This window comes from Budorcas taxicolor, chromosome 5, assembly GCF_023091745.1.
Source record: "Budorcas taxicolor isolate Tak-1 chromosome 5, Takin1.1, whole genome shotgun sequence".
Lineage (NCBI taxonomy): Eukaryota > Metazoa > Chordata > Mammalia > Artiodactyla > Bovidae > Budorcas > Budorcas taxicolor.
The window spans coordinates 150,446,211-150,473,100 of record NC_068914.1 but is presented as its reverse complement, the minus strand read 5'-3'; the positions used below and the strand labels follow the sequence as shown (position 1 = coordinate 150,473,100).

At 53.8% G+C, this 26,890-nt stretch overlaps 2 protein-coding genes across 3 annotated transcripts; one reads left to right on the top strand and one right to left on the bottom strand.

Annotated features, from left to right (window-relative positions):
* The first annotated feature begins 2,083 nt into the window (after positions 1–2,083).
* Positions 2,084–11,297, top strand: ITFG2 (integrin alpha FG-GAP repeat containing 2). Of its 2 annotated transcripts, XM_052640157.1 has the most exons (12): positions 2,084–2,317; positions 6,361–6,456; positions 7,001–7,042; positions 7,136–7,307; positions 8,055–8,194; positions 8,563–8,711; positions 9,093–9,190; positions 9,370–9,423; positions 9,526–9,617; positions 9,821–9,938; positions 10,281–10,454; positions 10,578–11,297. In XM_052640157.1, exons 1-12 carry the CDS (start codon positions 2,222–2,224, stop codon positions 10,679–10,681), a joined length of 1,335 nt encoding a protein of 444 aa, XP_052496117.1. In that variant the 5' UTR covers positions 2,084–2,221; the 3' UTR covers positions 10,682–11,297. The 2 variants fall into 2 exon arrangements, with proteins under 2 accessions (XP_052496117.1, XP_052496118.1); XM_052640158.1 differs by lacking the exon at positions 7,001–7,042.
* A 1,873-nt stretch (positions 11,298–13,170) lies between these two features.
* Positions 13,171–19,897, bottom strand: NRIP2 (nuclear receptor interacting protein 2). The gene is given in 6 exon segments (XM_052641259.1): positions 13,171–13,263; positions 13,545–13,597; positions 13,820–13,941; positions 14,588–14,670; positions 15,755–15,910; positions 19,427–19,897. Coding segments are annotated over 6 exon segments (978 nt in total).
* Between the last annotated feature and the right edge of the window lie 6,993 nt (positions 19,898–26,890).

The window sequence follows — 26,890 nt, the reverse complement described above, 5'->3', positions numbered from 1 at the left end:
GCCGAAGAATGGATGCTTTTGTGGTATTGGAGAAAACTCGAGAGTCCAAGGGACTCTTGGACTTCAAGGCGATCCAACCAGTCCATCCTAGGGGAAATCAGTCCTGAATATTCACTGGAAGGACTGATGCTGAAGCTGAAACTCTGGTACTCTGGCCACCTGATGCGAAGAACTGACCCACTGGAAAAGACCCTGCTCCTGGGAAAGATTGGGGGCGGGAGAAGGGGACGACAGAGGATGAGATGGTTGGATGGCATCACCGACTCAATGGACATGAGTTTGAATAAACTCGAGTTGGTGATGGACAGCGAGGCCTGGCGTGCTACAGTCCATGGGGTTGCAGAGAGTCGATACAACTGAGTGCTGAACTGAACTGATATGCGTGTGACCCAGGGCCTTTTGCATGGACCTTGTGTGAAACAGAAACCTGAGGGCACTGTGCCCAGCATTTGTCCAGACTGCCTCCTCTTGCTGTTCTGACCAGTTGCTCCCTGTCCTCATCTAATGAGCCATGAGAGCCACAGCACCTCTAGGACAAAAGGTGCCAAGCCTCCCCAGCTCCCGGGGCTTTCTTCTGCTGTGTCAGATGATTCCACTTCTTCAGCTAAGTCCCTAAGTTGTGTCTGACTCTGTCACTCCTATGGACTGTAGCCTGCCATGCTCCTCTGTCCAGGAACGTCCCAGGCAAGAATACTGGAGTGGGTTGCCGTTTCCTCCTCCAGGGGATCTTCCCAACCCAGGGATCGAACCTGCATCAGCTGCATTGGCAGGCGGATTCTATACCACTGAGCCACCAGGGTAAGGTAGATGTCCTTATTTTTACAATGTTAACTCCTGAAAAACCCATGTGTAGATTAGTCTGGGCCTGCAGGCCTAAATCTGAAAACCCACTGAGCACCTGCAGAATCTCACAAATAATACTTTTGATGCTCTGACTGATGAGGCCCAAAGAAAGGCTGCACTGGAAGCCTTCCTTCAACATGGAAGGTTTCACTCCAAGTCTAGACATGATGGGGACGACCCATTACACTACAGATGGAGGCCCCTGAGGAGGGCAACAGCTTTGTGCTGGAGGGCCAGACCAGACCCAGAATCCCAGCGACCCTGATTTCTAGCCTGAGGACTTTTCTGGGAACTCTGGCAGTCAATGACAGGATGTGGGTTTTTGCTCAAACAATTCTGGTTTGACTCACGTCCATCACTTTCTGCCTTGCTATTTTATCTTGCTGAACCTGTTTTTTTCAATAAAAGATCTGGAATAGGCAGACAAGCTCACATGCACTACTTACATGAGATAATATACGTGCAATGTGCCTTACAAGTGACTTTCAAACTTTTACCTACAGAGCACACCCACCATGGAAAAAAAATTTCTTTACATAATAAGCCTGTATTCACATGTGTGTGGTCAGTCACATCTGACTCTTTTCGACCCCATGGAGTGTACCCAGCCAGGCTCCTCTGTCCACTTAATTTCCCAGGCAAGAATACCACAGCGGGTTGCCATTTCCTCCTCCAGGGCATCTTCACAACACATGGATCCAACAGGTGTCTCCTGCAACTCAGGCATTGGCAGGCAGATTCTTTACCACTGCGCCACCTGGGAAGCCCTATATACATGTATCAATATATACAACTGAAACAAAGGTTTCACAGAAACAATACTTACCTTACTACTTGAGATTACTTGGCTTTTTCTATTTCATATTTTAAAAAGCTGGTCCGGTTCACTACCCTCATTTCAAGGCTACTAAAGGGATGTTACAGTTCTGTTTTTTTTTTTAAAACATTGTTGGAAACCACAGAGTTGTTGGTTATTACAGTTATGATTCTCAGGGATGGTCTAGGAGCTAGGAATCTTCACTGCCAGGGCAACAAAGCACGAGGTCAAGGTTATTAGGTCAAGCCCTCGAGAGCCCTGTTGTCAAGGAAACGACTCAGCCCCGCCAGCTTCAGCCGACTGGTACAGGCCACAGCCTGCGGAGAAGAGGAGTGGCCCGAAGCCCTGTCACTCAACTCAAGCTCGGGAGCCCCGCCCCCACGCCCGGCGCGCCCGGAAGGCCTGCCCCCTCGCCGAGGTTTAGCGAGGTAGGCCGCGATTGGAGGTTCAGGCGTTGACGAAGCTTTCTGCTTTGGGTGGCCTTTCCACTCGGGCGGCTGTCGAGAGGGGCTCGGGGAACACTTAGCGGGCCTCCACCGTCCCTGAGCCCTCGGAAGTGCGATGAGGTCGGTTAGCTACGTACAGCGCGTAGCCCTAGAGTTCAGCGGGAGCCTCTTCCCACACGCCATCTGCCTCGGAGACGTTGACAACGACACGGTCGGTGCATGCGCACTGGAGACGCAGTCGTCTGCGCACGCGGGGCGGGGCCGGGGGCGGAGGAGGTGGCCGGCGCCTGCGTGCTGCGTGGGAGTGGACGGCGTGCCCTGCAGGCCGGGCGGTGCGGCCCTCGTTTGTGCGCACGGGTGCTAGGAGAAATGGACTGGGAGGGGCCGTGTGGGCAGCTATGGTGCACTGCGTCCTGGCTGCGTTGGTCCGGAGCCCTGGTCCGGTGTCTTTCTAGGGGCTCGCGTAACGGGTCTGCTGCGTGGTTCAATGACTTGTGTTCAGGAGGAACCAATAAACTGCATGGCCGGCTTCCCCGCCCTTCCGTACCCCGCTTCCCTTTCAGAGCCTCGGAAAATAAACACGGAGCGCGCGTGCGGCTCCGCAGGAGCACCTGCCGCCCGACCCGGCCTGGCCCGGCCCACCGGACGGCTTTAGGCGCCTGGCCGGGGCGTCTTCGCCTGGCCGGCCATCCTTGGCTTGAGTTACAAGCTCAGTGTCCATCTCCCTTTCCTCCCCTTCCTTCTCCCGTCGTTAAAGTGTGTTAATATCAGTAGAACAGGCCCGAACCGAGTCTGGTGCTCGGTGAAGGCTCAGGGACGCCTCAGTGTTGTCGTTAGTGTTGGATTGTGGTCCGAGGATTCCGAAATTCTGGGGAATTCAAAAGTGGACAGAACACTCCCACTGCGCGATAGTCACAATAATAGAGAAATGTCATGAGCCCATTGATTAAAATGTGCCAAGCGTTCTAGGGTGGGGGCATCGAAGGGGGCCGTGGCTGTTGAGGGTGCGGGACGCTTTTTTCCCATAACCTCTATTTCACAGTCTAGATGCAAAGCACATTGTTGCTCTCCTTTGGCTACCTGCGTCTCATCCTCACCTCCCTGTTCTATGCTCTTTTCCCTGGGAATACACTCAGTTCAGTTCAGTCGCTCAAGTCGTGTCCGACTCTTTGCGACCCCATGAATCGCAGCACGCCAGGCCTCCCTGTCCATCACCAACCCCCGGAGTTCACTCAAACTCACGTCCATCGAGTCGGTGATCCAGCCATCTCACCCTCTGTCGTCCCCTTCTCCTCCTACCCCCAGTGCCTCCCAGCATCAGGGTCTTTTCCAGTGAGTCAACTCTTCGCATGAGGTGGCCAGAGTACTGGAGTTTCAGCTTTAGCATCATTGCTTCCAAAGAACACCCAGGGCTGATCTCCTTCAGAATGGACTGGTTGGATCTCCTTGCAGTCCAAGGGACTCTCAAGAGTCTTCTCCAACACCACAGTTCAAAAGCATCAATTCTTTGGCGCTCAGCTTTCTTCACAGTCCAACTCTCACATCCATACCTGACTACTGGAAAAAGCATAGCCTTGACTAGATGAACCTTTGTTGACAAAGTAATGTCTGTGCTTTTGAATATGCTATCTAGGTTGGTCATAACTTTCCTTCCAAGGAGTAAGTGTCTTTTAATTTCATGGCTACAGTCACCATCTGCAGTGATTTGGGAGCCCCCAAAATAAAGTCTGACACTGTTTCCACTGTTTCCCCATCAATTTCCCGTGAAGTGATGGGACCAGATGCCATGATCTTCGTTTTCTGAATATTGAGCTTTAAGTCAACTTTTTCACTCTCCTCTTTCGCTTTCATCAAGAGGCTTTTTTAGTTCCTCTTCACTTTCTGCCGTAGAGCTAAAACATCCCACCACTCACCCCCACCCCATCCCACCCTGCCCCTAGCCTCCTTTGCCCTGTGATGGGAAAGGTATTTTGAGGCCTCTTTGCTCTACCTCCTCTAGGGAGGAAAAAGTTATTCTCGTAAATTTGTATTATGTTTTCTGGGCTTTCGCGTTTCTTCATATACTAAGCAGTATAATTTTATGAGAAAATCAAGGGAGGCATTTTAGAGTAGTAAATTACCGAAGTGACTCTAGAGATAGTCATTTTCCATTTTATCCGATCGTCGTCTTTGTTTAAAAGGGAAGATTATATGCCTTTTCTCATAGCTTCAGTGTCACTTTTTTTTTTTGAAATTAAATTGTACTTGTCTAACTGCATTGCACACTCAGTTCTGCAATATTAGGTATATTATACTACCCTGAAAAAAAAGTTGTAAGCTCCATAATGACAGGAATTTTTAATCTTTTTTTCTGCTGCTGTATTCCCTTCCTACACCTATAGTGCCTGGTGCATAATTAACACTCAATAAATGTTTGTTGACTAAATGAGAGTTGTTAAGATAAGGCAGATGTTATTATGTATCTCCAGGCAATTTGAGGGGCTTTGCCTGTTATCAATAAATGTAATTAAAAGAAGGGCAAGTAGGTGAGGTAGTTGGCTAGTGATGGGATGTGATCCATTCAGCCTGCATGAGTGTGCATAGACATTTTGTAACTGATGCTCCAGGCCAATCTTTGGAGATTCCAGGCCAGAAAAAAGACTTATTTCATCCTGATAAGCCATTCACCTAAAGTTTTTTGGCAAGTGATTTATTTCCTGCTAAGAGGGAGAAGCCAGGGATAGAATACACACCCGCTCAGAGAGAACTCCCTTCCTTCCTGTTAGCATTTCTGAGTGAAGCTGTGCTCTGCAGCTTGGTTCTGTAGTGCCACCGAGTGACCTCCAGAGGCCGGGGCCAGGATGGACTGCAGAGGAGCGCTCATGCTGGGGAGCAGGCGCGCTACCCTGGAAGGGTCCCCTTCCAGGACGCCTGCTGTGGCCTGGGTTCTGCCCGCTGAGTGGCACCTGCTTGCTCACTGCACTTAACCACACTGCTCTGTGAGTCTCATCCCTGCCTCTGTGCCCTTACTGATTGAGGTCCTTCTCAGCAGTTGTTAACTGCAAGCCTGTGGCATCTGTCTTTGGATCCCCACCAAAGATTTTTCCCTGAAAGAGAACTAAAGGGCTGGCTGGGCATTCTCTTTGATTCTGATTTTTCTTTGTTTCTTAAAAAAAATTCTAATTTGTCTATTAACGGAATTACCTGGCAGTCCAGTGGTTAAAACTCGGCGTTTCCACTGCAAGGGGCACAGGTTTGATTTTCTAGTCCAGAAACTAAAAGATTACTCATGCTTCACCACATGGCGAAAATAAAAAATCTCTTCAGAAAACAGTATTCATATGAGGACAGGAAGGGGTGTTAGATGTCCCCCTAAGGGAGAATCTTGAAACGACATCTGGAAATAGGTTTGTGGAGCCAGTTGGTTTCCATGGTATCCCCTTGAAAGGGCAGCCAGCCTTTGGGGAACCTCTGGGAAAGGAAGGCCCAGGTATAAATGGTGAAGAGGCTCCAGACCCTCCAGGGAGCTTAGCCACCACTTGAAGGCACTAGAGGCCCAGAACTCAGATGCAGCCCCTCAGGCACCTCCACCCGCCTTGTGTTCCCTCAGAGGCACCAATATCAAAAAGTCTTGTTGCTAGAGGAGGGAGTGCCCCAGAGCCACCGTTTTTATTTGGCCTCTGATTAAATATGAACTCTGAAGGTCAATTCCCCAAGTGTGTTAGTCACTCAGTCGTGTCTGACTCTTTGTGACCCCATGGACTCTAGCCTACCAGGCTCTTCTGTCCATGGGATTCTCCAGGCAAGAATACTGGAGTGGGTTGCCATTCTCTTCTTCAGGGGATCTTCCTGAACCCAGATCTCCTGCAGGGCAGGCAGATTCTTTACCATCTGAACCACCAGGGAAGCCCTAAATTCCCCCAAAGTTGCATATGTGGGGTTGTTTTCAAAACTTGTCCCAGGCATCAGGGTGAATTAGAAGAGCCAAAGGCAGGCAGGTAGGGCATTAAGCTGTTCAGATGTCAGGCTCTTCTGAGATGCTTCGCAGGTTCTGTATTGCCCCTCCTCTGAGCTGCCCTGCTCTCAAAGCCCACACACCCCTGCCTGGAAATAAACTGGGAAACCATGGTTGTGTTGGTCTCAAAATATCTGTGATAAAGTCGATGAAGATACAGATTGAGGTCTTGTGGTTTCTGCAGGGTGGGCCGAGCCTAGAAGGCCTTGCATGGCTCAGCAGGACCCCAGCCTAACCCTCTCTTCTCTCTCCATTTGAAGTTAAATGAACTGGTGGTGGGGGACACCAGCGGAAAGCTGTCAGTGTATAAGAATGATGATAGCCGGCCGTGGCTCACCTGCTTCTGCCAGGGAATGGTCAGTATTCAACCCTGGGTCCCTCCTGTCCAGGCACTGTCGAAGCTGGGGGCCCCGACCCAGCTCCCCAGCGTGTGCTCGGCCAACCAGCTCCTGGTTCAGGGCTCATTTGAGTCAGGGAGGGAAGCCCCCAGGCATAGCTCTCCCAGCTGTCACACATAGGCGCACACGTACACAGCTGGGCTGGTTTTCATTTTATGTGATGGAATGACTCCCTTAGTACTCATGGATCTGCATAGGTTGCCTGTTGGTATGAAGTACAGTAGAAAACAGGGGCGGTCATTTGATTTTGTCTAGAAACGGGTAGTCTGGCTCCCTTGATACATGTAGTTTTTGTTTTGTTTAAGCCCAAGTTGTCTTCGCTGCTTTAGGTCCACATGCTGCTCTCTGGTACACAGGACCCCGAGCATGGTAACAGGATTAGCACAGCCCCTTGATGCGGGCCGTGTGCCCGTGCTTTCAGCGAATGACAGAGTTGCAAGGAGGTCAGGGAGCACTGGGGTCCCTAGGCGTGTCCCCCGAGCCCCTCTCTATTCTCTTGCAGCTCACTTGCGTTGGGGTTGGAGACGTATGTAATAAAGGAAAGGTAAGAAGCCCAGGGGCCCGCGGGCTTCTCTCAGCCCACTCCCGATTCCCATGCTCTGACCACCAGCCCCCTCCTCTGCCTCATCTCACCCAGAACCTGGTGGTGGCTGTGAGTGCCGAGGGCTGGTTTCACTTGTGTGACCTGACGCCTGCCAAGTCCCTGGATGGTTCCGGGCACCACGAGACCCTTGGTGGGGAGGAGCAGCGCCCAGTCTTCAAGCAGCACATCCCTGCCAACACCAAGGTCATGCTGATCAGCGACATCGGTGGGCATGGCTATGTTTGCAGGCAGCTGGGGAGTAGGAGTTGGGGCAGCAGAGCAGAGGTCAAGGGACCAGGGGGTCATCAGTATTCATCTGGGCGGTTGTTATGCGTTTAACTCCAAGTTACTGCATTCCTGTCATAAACCAGGCATTGTCCTGAGCACTGGGGTTGCAGTAGTGAATAAAACAGACAAAGATCATGGCCCTCTTGGATGTTTACAAGGTAGGGATAAAAAATAAGCAATAGAAATGGGGTAAGAAAATTAAATAGTATAATATAACACTCGAAGTTATAGAGGAAATACATCAAGAAAGGGGCTGGAGGGTGTTGAGGGAGAGGTGGCTGTTCTGAGAGGAGTTGTCAGGGAAGTCCCTGCTGGGAGGGGTCATCTGAGCAACAGGTCAGGGTTGAGGGGAGTAAGCCCTCAAGGTCAAGGTCAGGGATGCAGGGCGGGTACTTGGGCTGTCTGGAGGGTGTTGGTAGGGATATGGGTGCATCAAGGCACTGGAGTCGTGTATCCAGGGAAGAGATGACAGGCCCCATGAGGCAGCTGCCTGGTTCTGGATGCGAGGGAGGGCAGAGGAGTGGGTCCCAGGCTCCAGGGGTTGGGTGGCGGCTCAGCAGGTGGGCCCGAGGTTGAACCTAATTAAAAAGCGCTGGTGCTGGAGGGGTGGGGAGAGCGTGCTGGCAGGACTCAGCTGACTAAGGCAGACATGGCTCCAAACCCGCCTTATTTTCTGTATGTGCAGATGGTGATGGCCGTTGCGAGCTGGTGGTAGGCTACACAGACCGCGTGGTCCGGGCTTTCCGCTGGGAAGACCTGGGCGACGGCGCCGAGCACCCGATGGGGCAGCTGGTGTCGCTCAAGAAGTGGATGCTGGAGGGTCAGGTGAGCAGCTGAGGCCGGGACCGCAGCCCAGGAGTGGGGAGGGGCTCCCTCCTCCAGGGGACTTGGGGACGAGGCGCAGGCGGGAGGAAGGGAAAATCAACCTGGGACCGAGACCCAGAGGAGTTCACTTCCAGTGAGAGTCTTAGCGGAGACTGTGGGTAACAGGCAGATAGGAAAGGCCACTGTGCTGAGTTAAGGGTGTGACAGTGTGGTGTGTCGTGGCGGGTGGTCCCTGTGGACTCTGCCCTTCCCCTGCTGCTGTCCTTGAAGGCTAAGGACGTGTCCCAGGGCTCCTACCCTACTGTCCCGGCCTCTGCAGGCTCCCCCTTCCCTCCCCAGCCCCCTGTAAGCCCCATCCTCTGCTGCAGGTGGACAGTCTCTCAGTGACTCCAGGGCCCCTGGGTGTTCCTGAACTGATGGTGTCTCAGCCAGGCTGTGCTTATGCGATTCTGCTGTGTACCTGGAACAAGGAGCCTGGGGCGCCCCCCACTTCTGAGGGACCAATGGAGGGCACTCGGTAAGGGGTGTGTGGGTCTGTGGACAGTGGGGTGCCTGGCACTGAGGTGGGCGCCCAGGGCCGTGGGCGGGTCTGCAGTTGGCAAGCTGTGTCGGCCGATTTTCCGCACCAGCACCAGAGCCCCATTAAGGAAGATTGTTCTGGGGCCAGGGAGTCCCTGCCATGAATTATGGCAACTGAGGAGGTTCCAGGGTTCCAGCTTGGCAGCTCCGCGCTCTTTCCCGCTCTCTCGACATTCTCCCTGGGCCAGGTGGGCTGGGCTGTCAAATCTCCAAGCTGGTTCACACCCTGGAAGCTCGTACAGAGATGAGCCCAAGGGGTTGGGAGAACCAGGTTCTCTTGGGCTCCCACTTAGCGCCACCCCCACCCACTTCCCCACAGAGAGACCCCGGCCGCCCGGGATGTCGTGTTGCACCAGACCTCCGGCCGCATCCACAACAAAAATGTCTCCACTCACCTCATCGGCAACATCAAGCGAGGTGGGGGCGGCAGGGGCGAGGTGGGGCAGCAGGTGCAGGGGTGAGTGGGGAGGAGGGGAGGTGCGGGGCCTCCCTCCGTCTCTAGCTGTCCCACTCCACCCTCAGTGCCGGCTCTGATCTCACCTTTCCTTCTTCTGGTCCTTACCCCCACCCCCCACCCCAAACCCCTCCCCACCTAGGCCACAGCCCCAACAGCAGTGCCTCTGGCCTCTTTGCTCTCTGCACCCTGGATGGTGAGTCCCCCGGGTCAACCGCGGGCTGTGCGGGGTGGGCAGTCATGTGCCCGGGTATCTGCGCAGAGATGGGGTCCCCAGCCGGCCTGCCTCTCCCTCCAGGGACCCTGAAGCTCATGGAGGAGGCGGACAGGCTACTGTGGTCGGTGCAGGTGGACCACCAGCTCTTCGCCCTTGAGAAACTGGACGTCACGGTGAGCGGGACCTGGGGGAGGGGGGCGGCCCCCTCCTCCTCGGGCACCTTCAGTGGAGCCGCTCTCCCTCCACAGCCAAGTCTGCCCTCCTCTTAGGGCTCCCTGGAGAGGCCCAACCCCCCTGAAGTGAGCAGCACCCCCACAGGAGGCCTCTCTCAGAGGCTCCCAGCGCCCCCCTACATCCGCTGTCTGGCCTTTTCCAGGGCAACGGGCATGAGGAGGTGGTCGCCTGTGCCTGGGACGGCCAGACGTACATCATCGACCACAACCGCACCGTCGTCCGCTTCCAGGTGGACGAGAACATCCGCGCCTTCTGTGCAGGTGGGACCCTGCCCCATGCCCAGCACACCTGCCCCTCGCTCCAGTGACCTGGGGAGAGGGGCCATCACCCAAGAGAAGCTGCCCGTGTTCCCCGAGGCTGCCACTGAGACAGGAACTTGGCAAACACCCCCTGGGACGCCGTCCTGCCAGGGTGTCACTCCATGTCTGGAACGGACCAGATATCTTACTGTTTTCCTTGCTTTACTGAGTTCCCAACAGAGTAGAAACAGAAAGGGGCCTTCAGTGCTCTGCTCGGCGTCTGTGGGTGGCTGCAAACTGCTGACACAAACACCCGTGGGGCCTGAGCCTCCCAACCTTGTCTCCCCATCCCCGACCCCCCAGGCCTGTATGCCTGCAAAGACAGCCACAACAGCCCCTGCCTCGTGTACGTCACGTTCAACCAGAAGATCTATGTGTACTGGGAGGTGCAGTTGGAGCGGATGGAGTCCACCAACCTGCTCAAAGTGCTGGAGGCCCAGCCGGAGTTCCGGGAGCTGCTGGGAGAGCTGGGCGTGGGTGAGCCCCGGGATTGGCGGGGCTGCTGGGAGAGCTGGGTGTGGTTGAGCCCTGGGGCCCGTGGCTGCCGGCTCCCAGTGGCACAGGTCCCAGCAGACCCACCAGCCTCTGTCTCGCCCTCAGATCCTGATGAGCTGTCCGCCACCCGCGCCCTGCTTCACCAAACCCTATACCATCCAGACCAGCCTCCACAGTGCGCCCCCGCAGGCCCCCAAGACCCCACCTAGCTGGACCGGCTTCCTGGCAGAACAAGGAGCCTTCTGAACCTCCCCGCCGCCCCCCACCCCCAGCTATCTGGCATCTGGAAGACAGGGAGTGCACATTACAGGGGAAGGATGGCGGCACCCTTGGGTGCTGGGGACTGTAGACCTCCTGGCCGTCTTGGTGAAGGAAGAGACAAGCTGCCCCTCTGCCCATTTCCTTGTGTACCTCACCCGTCCCGTCAGCAGGCACTGCCCCTTCCCAGAGCCCCCCACTCCTGTTGTTTGTGAGGAGTGGCTACACAGGGGCCCCTACTTGTGGGGCCCCAACTTGAAAGGAAACCAGGCTTTGGGGCCAGAAGAGTGAGGGCAGTGAGGGCCCAGGCCCCACAAGTTCTGTCTCCTGCAGCCCCAGGCGACTGACTTTATATTCCTGTAACATTCCTGTTACAGGGATGGCGAACCGCAGATCTTCCACCATAGTGGGGTTATGCCCTCATTAACCCGTCATAGGTTGAAAGTATCGTTAAGGGGAAAATGCATTTCCCATACCCCACCTGCTGAACGTCACGGCTTAGCTTTCTCTGTGTTAACTGTGCTCCAAGCACTTATAGCAGCCTGCAGTTAGATACAATCACCTAAAGCAAGCCTCTTTTGTAATAAAGTGTCATTACAAAAGTGTTAGAATAAAGTGGGTGTCTCATGTGATTTACTAAATACTGTACTGAAAGTGAGAAACAGTGGTGACTGTGGGTACGGAATGGTTGTATGTTGGTTGTTCACGCTCATGATTTTAAAATCTGATGTGGGTTTTCGATCCCAACAACAATCAGAATGGTACCCAGTGCTCTTTATATCCCTTCTGCTTTGGCTTCCTCTGCTCCGAGTCAGTGGTTTTCACATTGCAGGTTGTATGTCCATGCACATGTGTGTGCTGAGGGCAAAGTAGAACGTCCCTACCGTGTGTGAGCTGTGTTCAGAGGAAGTGGAAAACCTGTACTCTCAATTACGCTGACCCCAGCCAGAAGGTCACCCTGGGGGAAGGGCCGCACTCATATTTCCTTCTGTGTGGGAGTAAAGGCAGCGGCAATCATGTAGCATACTGGAAGCAGAGAAGGATACCAGCTTAGAGAAACAGGTGTTTATTCCAACAAAGTCAGTGCTGAGCGGAGGGCATTCTTGGGCCCGGGGTCTACAATGGCAGAAGCAACAGGTGGAAGGGAGAGGAACAGGGTGAGACCCAGGAGCACAGGAATCATGGAGGGTGACAGCAGGGGCCAGCACACTCCCGCACCTGTGCCAGGGAGCCCCTCCTCCGGGTGCCAGGGACGTAGCTGAGGAAGGTATGCCTAGGGGGCATGGCCTTTCCTGGGCCTGCTCTGGTCTAACCTAGTCCGGGCTCCAGGTTTTGTTTCCAACCCAAGGGGCATAGTCCCCTAGTCAGGTTAGTTACACCACTGTTTCACTCTTCCCCCAGATTTGAGACTCAAACCAGCCAGAAGGACACCAGGTGCCTAGGCCTTAAGGTTTGGGATCCTCTGTTCACAGTGAAGGTAGCAGAGCCTCCTTGGGTTTTTACTGGACTCAGGGCTGGGGTGGGGTGGGGGTTGGGAAGAGCTATGGTGCCAGAGAAGATGAGCTCGAGCTCAGGAGGCCAGAGGTAAGGGGTGGGAAGAAGGTCGAATGAGGTGGATAGTTGTGGAAGTAAGGAATACTAGCTAGGTAAAGTTGGTGCTGACAATCCCACCAACCCATCTGGCTTGGGGGGCAGTTCTCCCATGTGCCCCCACTTGAAGTTCAGGCACCCCACAGGTGAGAAAGCAGGTGGAGGGCAAGTGTTTGGAGTAAGTCATAGAGGTATATCCGGGGTTTGCACGGGGCAATCAAACAATAACTGGCTTCGATCGTTTGTAGCCCCCAGAAAAGGCAACTGATGAAAGAGCCCGCAGCCTCGTGGACCAGGCGCTCCTCTCCCGACACGTCCCCATCATGACGACGGTTTCTCTTTCACTAAGCCGAGCACAGAATCAGAAACGTGGGCCAGCAGGGCCAGGGCCCGGGGCCGGTGAGGGGGCAGGCTAGTTGTGAGGTGAGCAACGTGGAATCAAGGCCTCGAGGGTGTTGAGGGTGGACGGGGCAGGCAGGGACAGGGAGCAGGCTGCAGCCTCGGACTTGGGGCACCCTGGCCGCGCCAGGGCCCCACCTGGAGCCCCACTTTGCCAATGTCCTTTTCTGCAGTCCTGATGCGACTCTGTTCTTAGGAGGGGATGAGAGAGGACGGGGAAACCAGAACCCTGAGGTCTCGGGCCCTTTCTAGGGATCACTCTTCCTGGGAGGCAGGGCAGGTGCTGAGAAGCAGAGGAGCGTGGCTGCCCACCAGGGAGAAGGGACAGCGGGGTCAGGGTGGTGACAGGAGGGACAGTCCGCAGCTACCCAGCTCTAGTCATGCCCCATCCCCCAGGGCTTCGCCTCCTGAGGCAGGTTTTCCCCCAGGGAACTGTCCAGGGCTGCCGTCGTCACTGGCCCGGCTCTTGGTGCAAAGGCAGGAAGGGCAACTCTGAGAACGGGGCTTTCAGCCGCAGCACATGATGCTCCAGGTCGATGCAGCACTGTAGGTGGGGGCAGTGAGCTCACCTGGGCAGGTGACCCCCTTCCTTCCTACCACGCCCTACTGCTTGCGCCTCCCCATTTCCATGCACCCAGACCACTGTCGAGAAGGGGCCAAGTTCTCCATGTTCTTCAGTTGTGGGCAGATAAGGAACCTCTAAGGAAGTGAGGGTAAAATTCCACGTCCCCAACTCCGTTCTTATGGGAGGGAGCCTGGTCCACGCTCTTTTTCCTGGGCCCCGGGTCAGGCCAGGGTGTGGTACCAGCGTGAGCATCACCTTACCTGGAGAGAAAGCAGGGTCTGCAGGCCAAGGCAGAGTTCAGGACTCTCCACATCTGCGGGAACCATTTGAGGACACTGCTGTCCCCCGTCGGCCCTCACCCTTCTCTGCCCACCCCTGCCCGATTCCGAGAAACTGGGGGATAATGGGAGCATCTTGGGAGTGGGGTGCCTCGTCTGTGTTGGCCGGAGCTGAGAGGCTCTGCCTTTGCCGCACCCAGGAGGGAGAGCTAGAATTGCTGAGACAGGCACTGGGCTTTGACGGAGCGAGGACTTACCTACCACCTGAGCTGAACACTCCACAGTCTCCTGGCCCAGCTGTAGCTCCAGCTGCTCCACCAGGGCTGGGGGCCCCGGGTGCAGGTCCCCACCTGGGGCTTTTAGGACCCTCTTCCCTAACCTGTGGTTGGGAAGCAAGGCTTATGGCCACCACAGCCCCCCACCCTCACCCCATTAATGTCCCTCCCACCACATTTTGGGTTTGCAGCCCATCCCTGGCCCCACATAGAGTCTAAATCCAGTCTTATCAGCCAGAGCCCCCACCAACTCTTAAAAAAAAACAAAAAAAGAGAACAGTTTTATTGGGACTTCCCTGGTAGTCCTGTGGTTAAGACTCCGAGCTTCCATGACAGGGAGCTCGGGTTCGATCAGGGTAATAAAATCCCACATGCTGCATAGAATAGCCAGAAATAAAATAAAATAATAAAATTAGTAGAGTTTGTTACACATTTTTTTAGAAAAATCAATAATAGCTTTATTGAGGTATATAGTTCAGATATATAGTGAAAGTCACTTTTTTTGTGACCAAGCCATGCAGCCTGTGGGATCTCAGTTCCTCAAGTAGGGATTGAACCTGGGTCACAGCAGTGGAAGCCCAGAGTCCTAACCCTTAGACCACCAGGGAACTGCCGAAGGTCACCCTTTTAAAGTAGACAGCAGAGTTCTGCAACCATCACTATCTAATTTCAGAATATTTCCATCACCTTGAAAAGAAGCCCCTCGCGCGCACGTGTGCACACACATACACACACACACCCCTGCCTTACCCCAGGCGGCTGAGACATCCAGTGGAGATCTGATTGTACTGGGTGCCCGTGTCCACCGCCACCTGAAGCTCCTGGTCCCTGCACTGAGAAAAGGGAAGGGTCTCTGTGAGTCCCTGGGGGCGGGGCTGGGGGGGGCAGGCACAAGGAGGAATGGGCTGGGATTGACTCTATCATATTTCCCAGCCCCTGATAAGTTCCTTTCAGAAATGAGTGAAGGGGGTAAACTGAGTCTTTAAGAGGGATTCTTCTGGGGGTCATACAGTTGAGGCAGAAGTGGATCAGATCAAGAGTTGTGAGTGGTGAATGCATACGTTTGGGGAAAATTCCATCAGAAGTAGAGGAACCGAATGGAAGTCCTTCTACTGAGAGGAGGGCTGAGCGCATCCTGTTGGAGGGATCTGGGGTGTGAGTGAGGAGGGGTGGGGGTGAGGACCACAGCACCGTTTAGGAAACGAGATGCTAGGAACCAGATTCGTCACTGCAGGTGAAGGATGAGGCTGCTTTCTTTTGGATAAAAACAGACCTTCGAGTTTGCACTTGATACCATAAAACAAGTCATTTCCTGCTTCTACGCGTTTGCTGAGGTCTGCTGTGTATGGCAGGTGGGAGGGGCAGCAGAGGAGGCTGCTCCCCTGGAGGCAGTGGTGGGGGGAGGGTCACCGGTTCGGGGAGAGAGTGTCTAGGCCTGTGGGTTGAGGGGCTAGAACCTTAGATGTCGAGCCAGAGGAAAGGCCCTTCCATCAGGAAAGTCAGGGGACCGATCCTGGAGGAGGTGACAGCTGGGGCCGGAAGGACATGGGACAACACCCAAGAGCAGGCAGAGGAGGCGCCCAGCAAAGTCGGGCAGGAGGGAGCGGGCGTGTATCAGGGAGGGCTCAGAGATGACAAGGCTGTGGCCTGGAGCGTGAGCTTTCCCAGGAGGGCTGCGTTACCCACGCACGTGCGTTGTTTCTGTGCAGAGCACACTCCAGTTTAAAGAGGATGCTTGGCTCATGGGAAAGGAGTCCTGTCGACCTTGGAAGACGCGGAGGCAGGGAACAAAGAACGTGGAGGACCCCAGTTCTAGGCCCAGGCTCGGGGAGGAGTGCCTTGGCTCCCCACCCCTCCTCACCTCCGGGGCAGAAGGGAGGGTGAGTGAGGGGAGCCGGGCCCAGGAGAGGGTCTCACCTTGCAGTTGACCAGAAGTGCTGGCCTCTCGGGCTTGCTGGTCTTCGTCCTGCTCTCCTGGCCGTGGATCGGGGCCTGTGCCCGGGGAGGCTCCCCCTGAGGCCGGCCCGGGCTCCCCTCCACCACCAGGCGTCTCTGGATCACACTGTGTGGCTGCTGATCCATCACAAAACGTGGAGATGCTGAACCCCGGTGCCCAGTCTGCTCGGTACCCCAGCTCACACGTCCCATGCTCTCCTGCCCAGCCCCACCCCTGGCCTGAGTCTCCTGGGAGTAAGAAGGGGCAGAAGCTTCCCCAAGGGTCCCAGCAGTCAGATCATGATAGCAGAGCAAGCCCCAGCGTCAAATCATGCTGGTTTCCAGGGCCCCAATGTATAGCTCAGTGATGGAGAGATGGGGGGAGGGGAGGGGTCCATCCTGAGTTAGACGTGACCTCGCAGGTACTGGTGTGATGCTGCGAGGCAGGTAGCAATTCTGTCTCCTGTCTACAACACAAATTTGGGGACATTTTTTCTTTTTTCCTTCCTCTGACCTCATTCTTCTATGGGATACAGATCCCAGTGTTGACAGAGTGATGAAAAGAAGTCAAAGAAACAAGAACAAAGAAGAAAGGAAAGTCCCAGTCTTCACTAGGAAGCTGGGAGCCATCCTCCCCTCCTTCACCCACAGCCGCACTGCCCTGTCCAGCCACTTCTCAGTTCCACCAGTTTCGCCTCCTGTGTTTACAGCCCGCCTCGCCTTCTGCTACTGACGCATTCGGCACAGCTCTCCCGCATCCCTGGGATGCCTCCGTTAGTCCATAAGAACCTGCCTCTCGAATCCACCTGCTCAAAGCCAGGGAGTCTCTGAGACTGCTACTCCAAGTGCCATCCTCAGATCAGCAGCTTTACTGTCGCCCATTAGAAGCACAGAATCACGACCTACTGAATCTGAACGTTGTTTTAACAAGACGTGCAAATAACCTGTGTGAACCTCGTTTTGACAAGACGTGCAAATGACCCACATGCGCAGGAAAGTTTGAGAAGCGCAAAGCAACCCATCAGACTAAACCTGTCCCTCCCTTGCTTGAAATCCATCAGAGGGACCTCCCTGGTGGTCCAGTGGCTAAGACTCTGCCCTCCCAATGCAGGAGAACTGGGCTCGATCCCTGGTCAGGGAACTAGAGTCCACATGCTGCAAACGATACCACATGTCACAGTGAAGAATTGGCACAATCAAATAAATAATTTTTTTAATATTAAAAAAAAAGAAATTCATCAGAGCCTGCCTCTCCCCACTTTACCTGCCTGGAGGCGACAGCCTGGTGAGCTGGCCACTGCCCCATCTCCCTCTGCTGCCCTGCCTGGGCCAGGCTGTCCAGGCCTCTGCCCCTGCTCATCCCTCCTCCTGAAAGTCCTCACCCTTCTCTAGGCCAGTCTGGGTGACTGGCTCAACTCACTTGTTCAGAAACTGCTCTCTGGAGGGAGGCTTTGATTTTCAGTCTAGGGTTCCAAGAGCATACTGTCATCCAGGCAGGGTTCACCTCCTCCAGGAACCCCTCTCTGACCTCTTTGCGTTCTTCCGTTCACACACCAGGCGGGGCCAGTGTTGCATCTCTTGTCCCCCGCCCCCTGTCTGTCATGCATCTCACCGCTGTTTTCTGCCCTCGAGGTCAGGTTTGTTACTCCTCTTTATATCCCAGGGCTCGGCTCGGCATACAGTAGGCACTCAATAAATGCCCACTGAAGAATGACTGTGTCCCTCTAGGCTCCATACATGATTCCTCACCTGCCCTCTTTCCATGAGAGCCTGGGACTGTTTTTCTACCCTGGGCTTAATGAGGCCCTTGAGGCTGCTCCTGCTGGCAGGCTGCCAGCAGAAAACCCAGCTCTGGGAAAAGGGGCGGCGAGCGCTGGGAGCGGCTGGGAAGGGCGGCCTGCCCACCTTTCCCACAAGGGGCACAGGCTCTGATCCTACTCCCATGCAGGGTGCTCCAGAGTCACCCGGGGAGGGAGACAGGGTCCCCCTAACTGCTGTGTCTTCACTTCCCAAGCCACACAAGATAACTGCTCCAGATCAATTTGAGAGGTCCTGAGGGCAAAAGGCCGAATCTCCGTGCTGGAGCAGCAGTGCGACTAGAGCCCCTTTGCCAGATGAAGATGGGCCGATGAGAGCCAAGAACCTGCTTCCCTGGTCCTTTGGGGTCTCAGCTGTGCCCACTGCTAGCAAGGCCGTTCTCTGAACTGAAATCTCAGGCTGCTCACTTTTCCCTTGAGTGGGGGTGCCTTTGGGCTGGGTTCCTTGAGGGGGAACATTTGGCTGGGAGGGTTGTGGAGAGGGAGGGCTGGTTCAGGAAGAGAAGTGAGGGGCTGAGTCTGGCTCCAGGTTTCTGGGGAGACGGGACTGCTGGAGTGGCCTGAGGTCCTCCGGAAATGGCCTCAAATGCCTCCCCTTGCGGGAGTCCCTCCTCTCCAATCCTCTGCCTCCTAGGTGAGAAGAGGCGACAGGGTGCCCCCAGCCCTTCTACAGAAGCTCTCTTCTCTCCTGAGCCAGAGGCCAGAGCCATCTTGTCTTCTCTGGACCCCGTGAACCTCACTTTCTCTCTCAGGCTAAATGGAGGAGTAAGAGTAACTGGAGAAGGGACTTCCCTGGGAGTCCAGCAGCTAAGACTCCGTGCTCCCAGAGCAGTGGGCCCAGGTTCAATCCCTGGCGGGGACCTAGATCCTACCTGCTGCAGCTAAGAGTTTGCATGCCACAGCTAAGACCCGGCGCAGCCAGAATAAATAAACATTAAAACAGAGGAGCAGCTAGAGGAATAACAGCCTTTAGACGGTGCTGCCTATTTCCCAAGCGCTGTGCTAAGCCCTCTACAGGTTTAGCTGATGTAACCCTGACATTCCCTATGCGCTACAACCTGTTATTTTTATCTTCATGTAACAGATGAAGAAACCAAGGCTCAGAGACAGAAAGTAACTTGCCCAAGTTGCTAAGTGCTGGAGCCAGGCTCTGAACCCAAGATTCTAGGCTCTGCAGAAGCCCACTCTTTCAGCCCTTCCCTCTGTCGGAGCTGGAGGGGAGCAAGCATATGCAGCTGTCCCCTGACTTAACCACCTCTTGGTGGGTGCTCCCTGACCTGGTATCCTTGGAGGAGGCGGGGGGCACAGCTACTGCAGGGGGGTGGAAGGAAAGGAGCCTGGAAGGGCCACATCAACTAGGAGGGAGCCGGGGGGCCCTGAGGAGCCGGGTGCCCAGGCCAGAGCCGTGGGAAACGCTGGTGTTCTAGAAGGGGTGAAGGCGACAGGCAATGAATGTCCAGCCCCCGTGTGCCGGGACCTGTGGTTTTGGGAGAGGAGCGAATCACAGCCTTGAACCCACTGGTTCTCTGGGGCCAGCAGTAAACCGCCCCCTGCAAGCCTCTGCTCTAACTGGTGCTCTTCACCTCCCCGGAGGGAAGCCTGGAGCTCTCTAGGGAAGCTGAGCAATAGATAGGGTCCCCAAGAGCCACCAAGCCGTGGCAACAGCCCGGTGAGGAGCCAGGAATGGTCAAGGTGAACCCACAAGTCAGAGCCGCCTCCCCCCACCCCAGAGGCAGGCAGGTGTCTGGAGGCTTGGGGTCTTCACCCTCCCAGCAGAGCCAGAGAAGGTGGGGGTCTCAGCTCCCCCAGGGGAGGGAAGGGGAGAGGGCAGCCTCACCCAGTCCTTGGAGGTGCCGAGCCTCTTGAGGCCGTCCAGGGGCAGCAGGTCAGCCGAGTCCTTGTGCAGGAACTGGGTGGCCTGTCTGAGCCGGCGCTGCTGGCTCAGCCGGGCTCGGCCCCGAAGCTCTGCCTCCCGGCCCCTGTCCCCAGCGTCGCCCTCCTCCCGTGGGGCCTCCGGCCTGATGCTCATGGCCCCCTTGGAACGGACCAGGGGCTGCCGAGTGGTCCTGCCCTCCGTGCTCCCTGCCTCTGCAGCCCCTGCTGCGTCCCAGCTGCGGCTTTCCTGACCGGAGGGTCGTCTCGGCGGGAAGAAGAGAGGAAATAAATAACGTGCAGAAGCAGCCGCGTCAGACACCAATTTCCAGAGCTTGCAGTAGAGGGAGCGGGGCTCCGGCTAGAAAAACCCAGCCCTGGAGGAGGTGGGGGGAGTGGTGGTTGGCAGGGCTGCAGCTGGCAGGCTCTGCAGCATCTCTAGCTCTGGGGTCCTGGCCGGAGTGGGTGGTGGAGGAGCGTGTGTGTGTGTGCACGCGTGTGTGGCTGAGGGGGTGAATCTGTGCTGTAAACTGTCAGGGTATCCGTGCCAGGTGGTTGGAAAGGCAGCATGTGTCAGTGTGTAGGGGCAGGCGTGAGATGCAGGACAAATATCCCTGGGCATGTGTCTCCTGGGTTTCCTGGCCGTGCCCTCCACCTGGGGTTCTCTGCAGCCCCAAGGTGAGGTGCAGGCCAACACCTGGGGTGCAGATTCAGAACAGGGAGGTCCAGCATCACATTTGTCTCAACAGGGAGCCTCTCCGCTTCTGGGTCTCAACCTTTCAGCATCCTTTGCTCCTTTACTCTGGGTCCTGGGTTCCAGGGTTGGCAAGAGCAGCTCTGAATCTTCCCACAAGTAGGGCCCCAGCTTCCCCTTCCCCTTTATGTAAGGCTCACTGGGTCTGGCTCTTTTTTTTTTTTTTTTTTTAAATTTTGGCTGTGTTGGGTCTTAGTTGCAGCGTGCATGATCTTAGCTGTGTCGTGTGGGATCTTTCATTGCGGTGCATGGACTCTCTAGTTGCGGAGGAGGCCTTCAGTGGCTGCAGCCAGCAGGCTTAGTTGCTCTGTGGCATGTGGGGTCTTAGTTCCCCGACTAGGGATCCAATCTGCACCTCCCACATTGCAAGAGAGAGAGAGCATTGGTGCTCAGTGGTGTCTGGCTCTTTCGACCCCATATACTGTGACCCCCCAGGCTCCTTTGTCGATGGGATTCTCCAGGTAAGAAAACTAGAGTGGGTTGCCGTTTCCTCCTCAAGGGGATCTTCCCAACCCAGGGATCGAACGCGAGTCTTCTGTACTGGCAGATGGATTCTTTACCGATATGCCACCTGGGAAGCCTTCTAAAATTGCAAGGGAGATTCTTAACCACTGTACCACCAGGGAAATCCCCTAGCTCTTTTTAAAACAGTTATAATTCAAACATGCAGAAAGTTATAAGGAATAAACAATATCCTTTACTCCCCATCTCGTTAAAAAAAAAAAAAACTGCCACAAACATACATGAAGCTCCCTGGGTGCCTCTCCCCCCCAGATAACATTTGCTGTGGCATCTAGGGCTTCTTCTTCCTCTCTTCAAGCACATAGGTTTGTGTATATCCTAAGCAGTGTCATTTCACACTGTCTGACCCACTGTAGACATCCTTCTGCAATTAAAAAAAAATTTTTTTTAGGCATGTGGGATCTTCACTCCCCCATCAGGGATTGAACGCACACCCTCTACATTAGCTACCTCTAGTCTTAGCCACCGGATGGCTGGGGAAGTCCCAATTTGCTCTTTCTTGCTCATTATTTTATTGGTGAGATTCACCCATGGGCTAATTCATTTTTATTGCTGTATAGTATTTCTCTAGTGAATGCATCACATTTAGGAAGTTTAGGTTTTCATTTTTACAAACAAAGATGCTGTGAACATTTCTTGCACCTGTCTCTTGGGGGTACACCTGTAAGCATTCCTAGGAGTGGGATTGCTGGGGCATCAGATATACATCTTGTCTCTTTTGACATGATGCCAAATTACCCTCCCAAGTGTTTGTACCAACCGGCACTCCATCAGTAGCAGATGGGGTTCCTTGGCCCCACTTCCTTGCCCGCACTTGGTATCAGACTTTTCCTTTTTAATTTATTTGGCTGCCGCAGGTCCTAGTGATGGCACTCGGGTTCTCTAGTTGCTGTATGTGGGCTCTAGTTCCCTGACCAGGGATGGAACCTGCACCCTGCACTGGGAGCACAGAGCCTTAGCCACTGGGCCCCCAGGGAAGTCCACTCTCAGACTTTGTAGAGCCCTGATGCATCTGCCATCAGAGTTTTCTCTCCAGCCTTTTGTCCCCAACATCGTCGGCACGCCCTGGTCAAGGTTCTGCTGACTTGTGCTGGATACTCAAAGGGTGAGTCTTGACCTGGGCCCTGCTCCCGAGGGCTCGATCCCATCCGGGCAGCACAGAGGAGGCGCATGCCCATTCACACCAGGCGGACATTCCCCTGCCCCACTGTGGACCATGCCTCCTTGAGGCACTTTGCAACCACGACAATTACATTACGATCCCCATTTACAGACGAGATGTTAGGGGTTCAACTGTGTTCCCCTCAAATCCATATGTTAATGGCCCAGCCTCTAGGGAGTTTCTCAGGTGGTGCTGGTGGTAAAGAACTTGTCTGCCAGTGCAGGAGACGTAAGAGACACAGGTTTGATCCCTGGGTGGGGGAGATCCCCTGGAGGAGGGCATGGCAACCCACTCCAGTATTCTTGCCTGGAGAATCCCGTGGACAGAGGAGCCTGGTGGGCTACAGTCTATAGGATCGCAAAAAGTTGGACATGGCTAAGTGACTTAAAATGCAGGCATGCACACAACCCCTAGGACCTCAGAATGTAACCTTATTTAGAGATAGGATCTTTACAGAGACAGTCAATTTAAGATGAGGTCATCAGGGTGACCCTAACCCAGTATGACTGTGTCTTTCCTTTTTAAAATTTGTTTTTAACTGTAATCCTTGCTTTACCGTGTTGTGTTGGTTTCTGCCATACATCAACATGAACCAGCCACAGGTATACATGAGCACAGGTATTCTATGAACCAAGAAACATATGTCCCTTCCCTCTTGAACCTCCCTCCCACCCCTCTAGTTTGTTGTAAGGCACCTGATTTGAGCTCCCTGCATCATACACCAAATTCCCACTGGCTGTCTATTTCACACATGCTAGCGTATATGTTTCCATGCTACTCTCTCAATTCAGCCCACCCTCTCTTTCCCCCACTGTGTCCACAACTCTGTTCTCTTTGTCTGGCTCTATTCCTGCCCTCCAAATAGGTTTTGCTAAGTCACTTCAGTCGTGTCCGACTCTGTGTGACCCCATAGACGGCAACCCACCAGGCTCCCTGCGATCCTCAAGGCAAAAACACTGGAGTGGGTTGCCATTTCCTTGTCTAATGCATGAAAGTGAAAAGTGAAAGTGAAGTTGCTCAGGCATGTCTGACTTAGCGACCCCATGGACTGCAGCCTACCAAGCTCCTCCATCCATGGGATTTTCCAGGCAAGAATACTGGAGTTGGGTGCCGTTGCCTTCTCTGAGGCAAATAGGTTTATCAGTACCATTTTCTAAATCCCATACATATGCATAGATATGATACTCATTTTTCTCTTTCTGACTCAATTCACTCTGTATATCAGGTTCTAGGTTCATCCACATTACTACAACTGATTCAAATCCATTACTTTTTATGGCTGAGTAATATTCCATTGTGTATATGGGCTGTGTCCTTCTTTAGTCAGTCAATTCAGTCACTCTGTTGTGTCTGACTCTTTGTGACCCCATGGACTGCAGCATGCCAGGCTTCCCTGTCCTTAACTATCTCCCGGGATTTGCTCAAACTCATGTCCATTGAGTCGGTGATGCCATCCAATCACCTCATCCTCTGTCATACCCTTCTCCTCCTGCCTTCAGTCTTTCCCAGCATCAGACTCTTTTCTAGTGACTCAGTTCTTCGCATCAGGTGGCCAAAGTATTGGAGCTTCAGCTTCAGCATCAGTCCTTCCATTGAATATTCAGGACTGATTTTCTTTAGGATTGAGTGGTTTGATTGCCTTGCAGTCCAAGGAACTTTCAAGAGTCTTCTCCAACACCACAGTTCAAAAGCATCAATTCTTCAGCGCTCAGCTCTCTTTATGGTCCAACTCTCACATCCATACATGACCACTGGAAAAACCATAGCTTTGACTAGACGGACCTTTGTTGGCAAAGTAATGTCTCTGCTTTTTAATATGCTGTCTAGGTTGGTCATAGCTTTTCTTCCAAGGAGTAAGTGTCTTTTAATTTCATAGCTGCAGTCACCATCTGCAGTGGTTTTGAAGCCCAGGAAAATAAAGCCTGTCACTGTTTCCACTGTTTCCCCATCTATTTGCCATGAAATGATGGGACCAGATGCCATGGTCTTAGTTTTCTGAATGTTGAGTTCTAAGCCAACTTTTTCACTCTTCTCTTTCACTTTCATCAAGAGGCTCTTTAGTTCTTCTTCGTTTTCTGACATAAGGGTGGTGGGATCTGTGTATCTGAGGTTATTGATATTTCTCCTGGCAGCATTTCAACATGATGTACTCTGCATAGAAGTTTAATAAGCAGGGTGAAAATATACCAGTCTGTTGTTCCATGTCCAGTTCTAACTGTTGCTTCTTGACATGCATACAGGTTTCTCAGGAGGCAAGTCAGGTGGTCTGGTACTCCAATCTCTTTAAGAATTTCCCACAGTTTGCTGTGATCCACACAGTCAAAGGCTTTGGCATAGTCAGTAAAGCAGATGTTTTTCTGGGACTTTCTTGCTTTTTTAGTGATCCAACAGATGTTGGATCTCTGGTTCCTCTGCTTTTTCTAAATCCAGCTTGAACATCTGGAAGTTCACGGTTCATGTACTGTTGAAGCCTAGCCTGGAGAATTTTGAGCATTACTTTGCTATAATGTGAGATAAGTGCAATTGTGTGGTAGTTTAAACATTCTTTGGCATTGCCTTTCTTTGGGATTGGAATGAAAACTGACCTTTTCCAGTCCTGTGGCCACTGCTGAATTTTCCATATTTGCTGTCATATTGAGTGCAGCACTTTAATAGCATCGTCTTTTAGGATTTGAAATAGGTCAAATAGTGTTCTTCTTCAAAGGGGAAATTTGGACCCCTAGAGATCTGCGCTTGGGAAGAATACCATGTGAGCATGAAGGCTGAGGGTGGGGTGGTGTGTCTCAAGGCAAGAAAGGTCAGAGGTCGCCAGCAAACCACCAGCAGCCGGGAGAGAGGCCTGGAGCAAATCCTGCCTCACTGCGCTCAGGAGGCAACAGTCCTGCCCACACCTTGACCTTGGGCTTCCAGCTTCCCCGGGACAGCGGGACAACACATTTGTGCTGTTGAAGCCACCCAGGTTGCAGGGTTTTGTTAGGTGGTGGCTTCCTAAGGCAGCCCCAGGAAGCGAGTATACCAAGACTCAGAAAACTTACTCAAGGTCAGGTACTGAGGTGGGGGGCACAGCCAGGACTCAAAGCCTCCTGCCTGTCTCCCGAGTCCTGCTTGGTCCCCGCGGGCCAAAGCCAAAGCACAAGGGAGATGGCGAGTGTGGACTGAAAACCAAACACTGGTGTGATTCCACTTACCCAGCTCAGCCCCCACATCCTGGCCTCAGTTTCAGTGGAATATTCCAGCTCCCTTCCACTCCCATGCCTGGATACCCATTACCCCCATACTAGCTGGGCATAGAGGTTGAAGAGGCTCCCATGGCATGTACGGGGGTCTCTGGTTGTTATAGCGGGATTAACCATGCACATGGACTCTGTATATAATGATGCTCAGCAGGCCAACGTTGACAGGTATCTCCCCCGACCTCATTCTCAGCCATCCATACCTTAGGTCTGAGAAGTCTTCAATGTCTTCAAGAGTCCTTTATTAATACATTCTTTGGAGGGGTGCCACAGTCAATGGTTAAGAATGAGGGGACCCTCGGGGGTTTAGCCATGTTGCCTCAGGCTGGGCTGACAGCCTGGATGGGTGTCCCAGCATGTGTCTGCATCCCACAGGACAGCGCAAGCTCCTGTGGTGTAGAGGGGGGACTTGGTGGGGGCCGGGGGACTTTCCTGGTCATCTGTAGCTAAGACTCTGAGCTCCCAAGGGGTGGGGCCCAGGTTTGATCCCTGATCAGAGAACTAGATCCCACATGCCACAGCTAAGAATTCTCATGCCTCAGCTAAGACCTGGCACAGCCAAATAGATAAATATTTTTAGAAAATAGAAAAGAAGATGGGGGACTCGGGCGTTTGCAGTTTGGACGGGGAGAGGTTGGGGACAGCGTCACCTCTTTCCCAGTGGGTCTGACGAGGCCTGGGAACCAGTTGTGCTCAGGAAATACCATTCTCTGGAATGTGGCTGCAGAAGGGGTCCAGCTGGTCCCTGTGTCTGTGACTTAAATTAATACTGGCTCTCTCGCTGTTTCATGGTCCCACAGGCTCGGGGGTAAGGAGACTCTTGCTTTTTGCGTCCCTTGACTTCTTCCTTTGTAAATTTGTCCTTTGCCCCGTGTTGCTGAAGCTGAAGAACTTTGGCCACCTGATGCGAAGAATTGACTCATTGGAAAAGACTCTGAGGCTGGGAAAGATTGAGGGCAAGAGGACAAGAGGAGAAGGGGATGACAGAGGATGAGATGGTTGGATGGCATCACCGACTCAATGAACATGAGTTTGAACAAACTCCGGGAGACAGTAAAGGACAGGGGAGCCTGGTGTGCCTGGTGTGTCCATGGGGTTGCAAAGAACTGGACACGACTGAGCGGCTGAACAGCAGCACTGTGTGTCAGACACTGAGCGAGACCCTGGAGGCACAGTGGTGAGCCGGATGCAGCCCTGCTTCCATACAGCTTGCATCCTGATGAGGAAGGCAGACTACAGACACCTTCACGGATGGTGCCGGGGAGGGCCAGGCGCTGGAGGATACACCAGGGCAGAGGAGAGAGAGGGATGAGCGTAGGGGCAGATGACATCGTGCGGAGATGAGCGCGGGGAGGGAGCGGGCCGTATGGTACCTGGCAGAGGTGCTGCAGCTGGGGGTAACATGGGCCAGACTGGCCTGGGCTGATGCCCCCACACCACACCCTAGATGCGGTAGACCTCCAACCTGGCCTGGCACCCCCATCTGGTGACCAGTCACTCACGCCAGCAAGATGTGGAGAGAACAACCAGGAGGCCAGCACGGAATATTTCCTCGCTCTCCCAAGCGGTGTTTTTGTCTTTTAATTAACTGGGGGATAATTACTTTATAATGTTGTCTTAGTTTCTGCTGTACAACAAAGTAAATCAGCCATAAGTCTCCATCTATCCCCTCTGTTTCGGGTTTCCTTCCCATGTAGGTCATCGCAGAGCACTGAGTCCCCTGTGCCGTACTCAGTTCTCATTAGCTATCTGTTTTAT

What these genes read in the sequence shown, in the direction of transcription:
- ITFG2 (XM_052640157.1), top strand. Translation starts at nt 2,222, where the DNA reads ATGAGGTCGGTTAGCTACGTACAGCGCGTAGCCCTAGAGTTCAGCGGG. An exon ending in AGTGGATGCTGGAGGGTCAG is followed by an intron (nt 8,195 to 8,562) that starts GTGAGCAGCTGA and finishes CCTCTGCTGCAG; the next exon opens with GTGGACAGTCTCTCAGTGAC. An exon ending in GGACCAATGGAGGGCACTCG is followed by an intron (nt 8,712 to 9,092) that starts GTAAGGGGTGTG and finishes ACTTCCCCACAG; the next exon opens with AGAGACCCCGGCCGCCCGGG.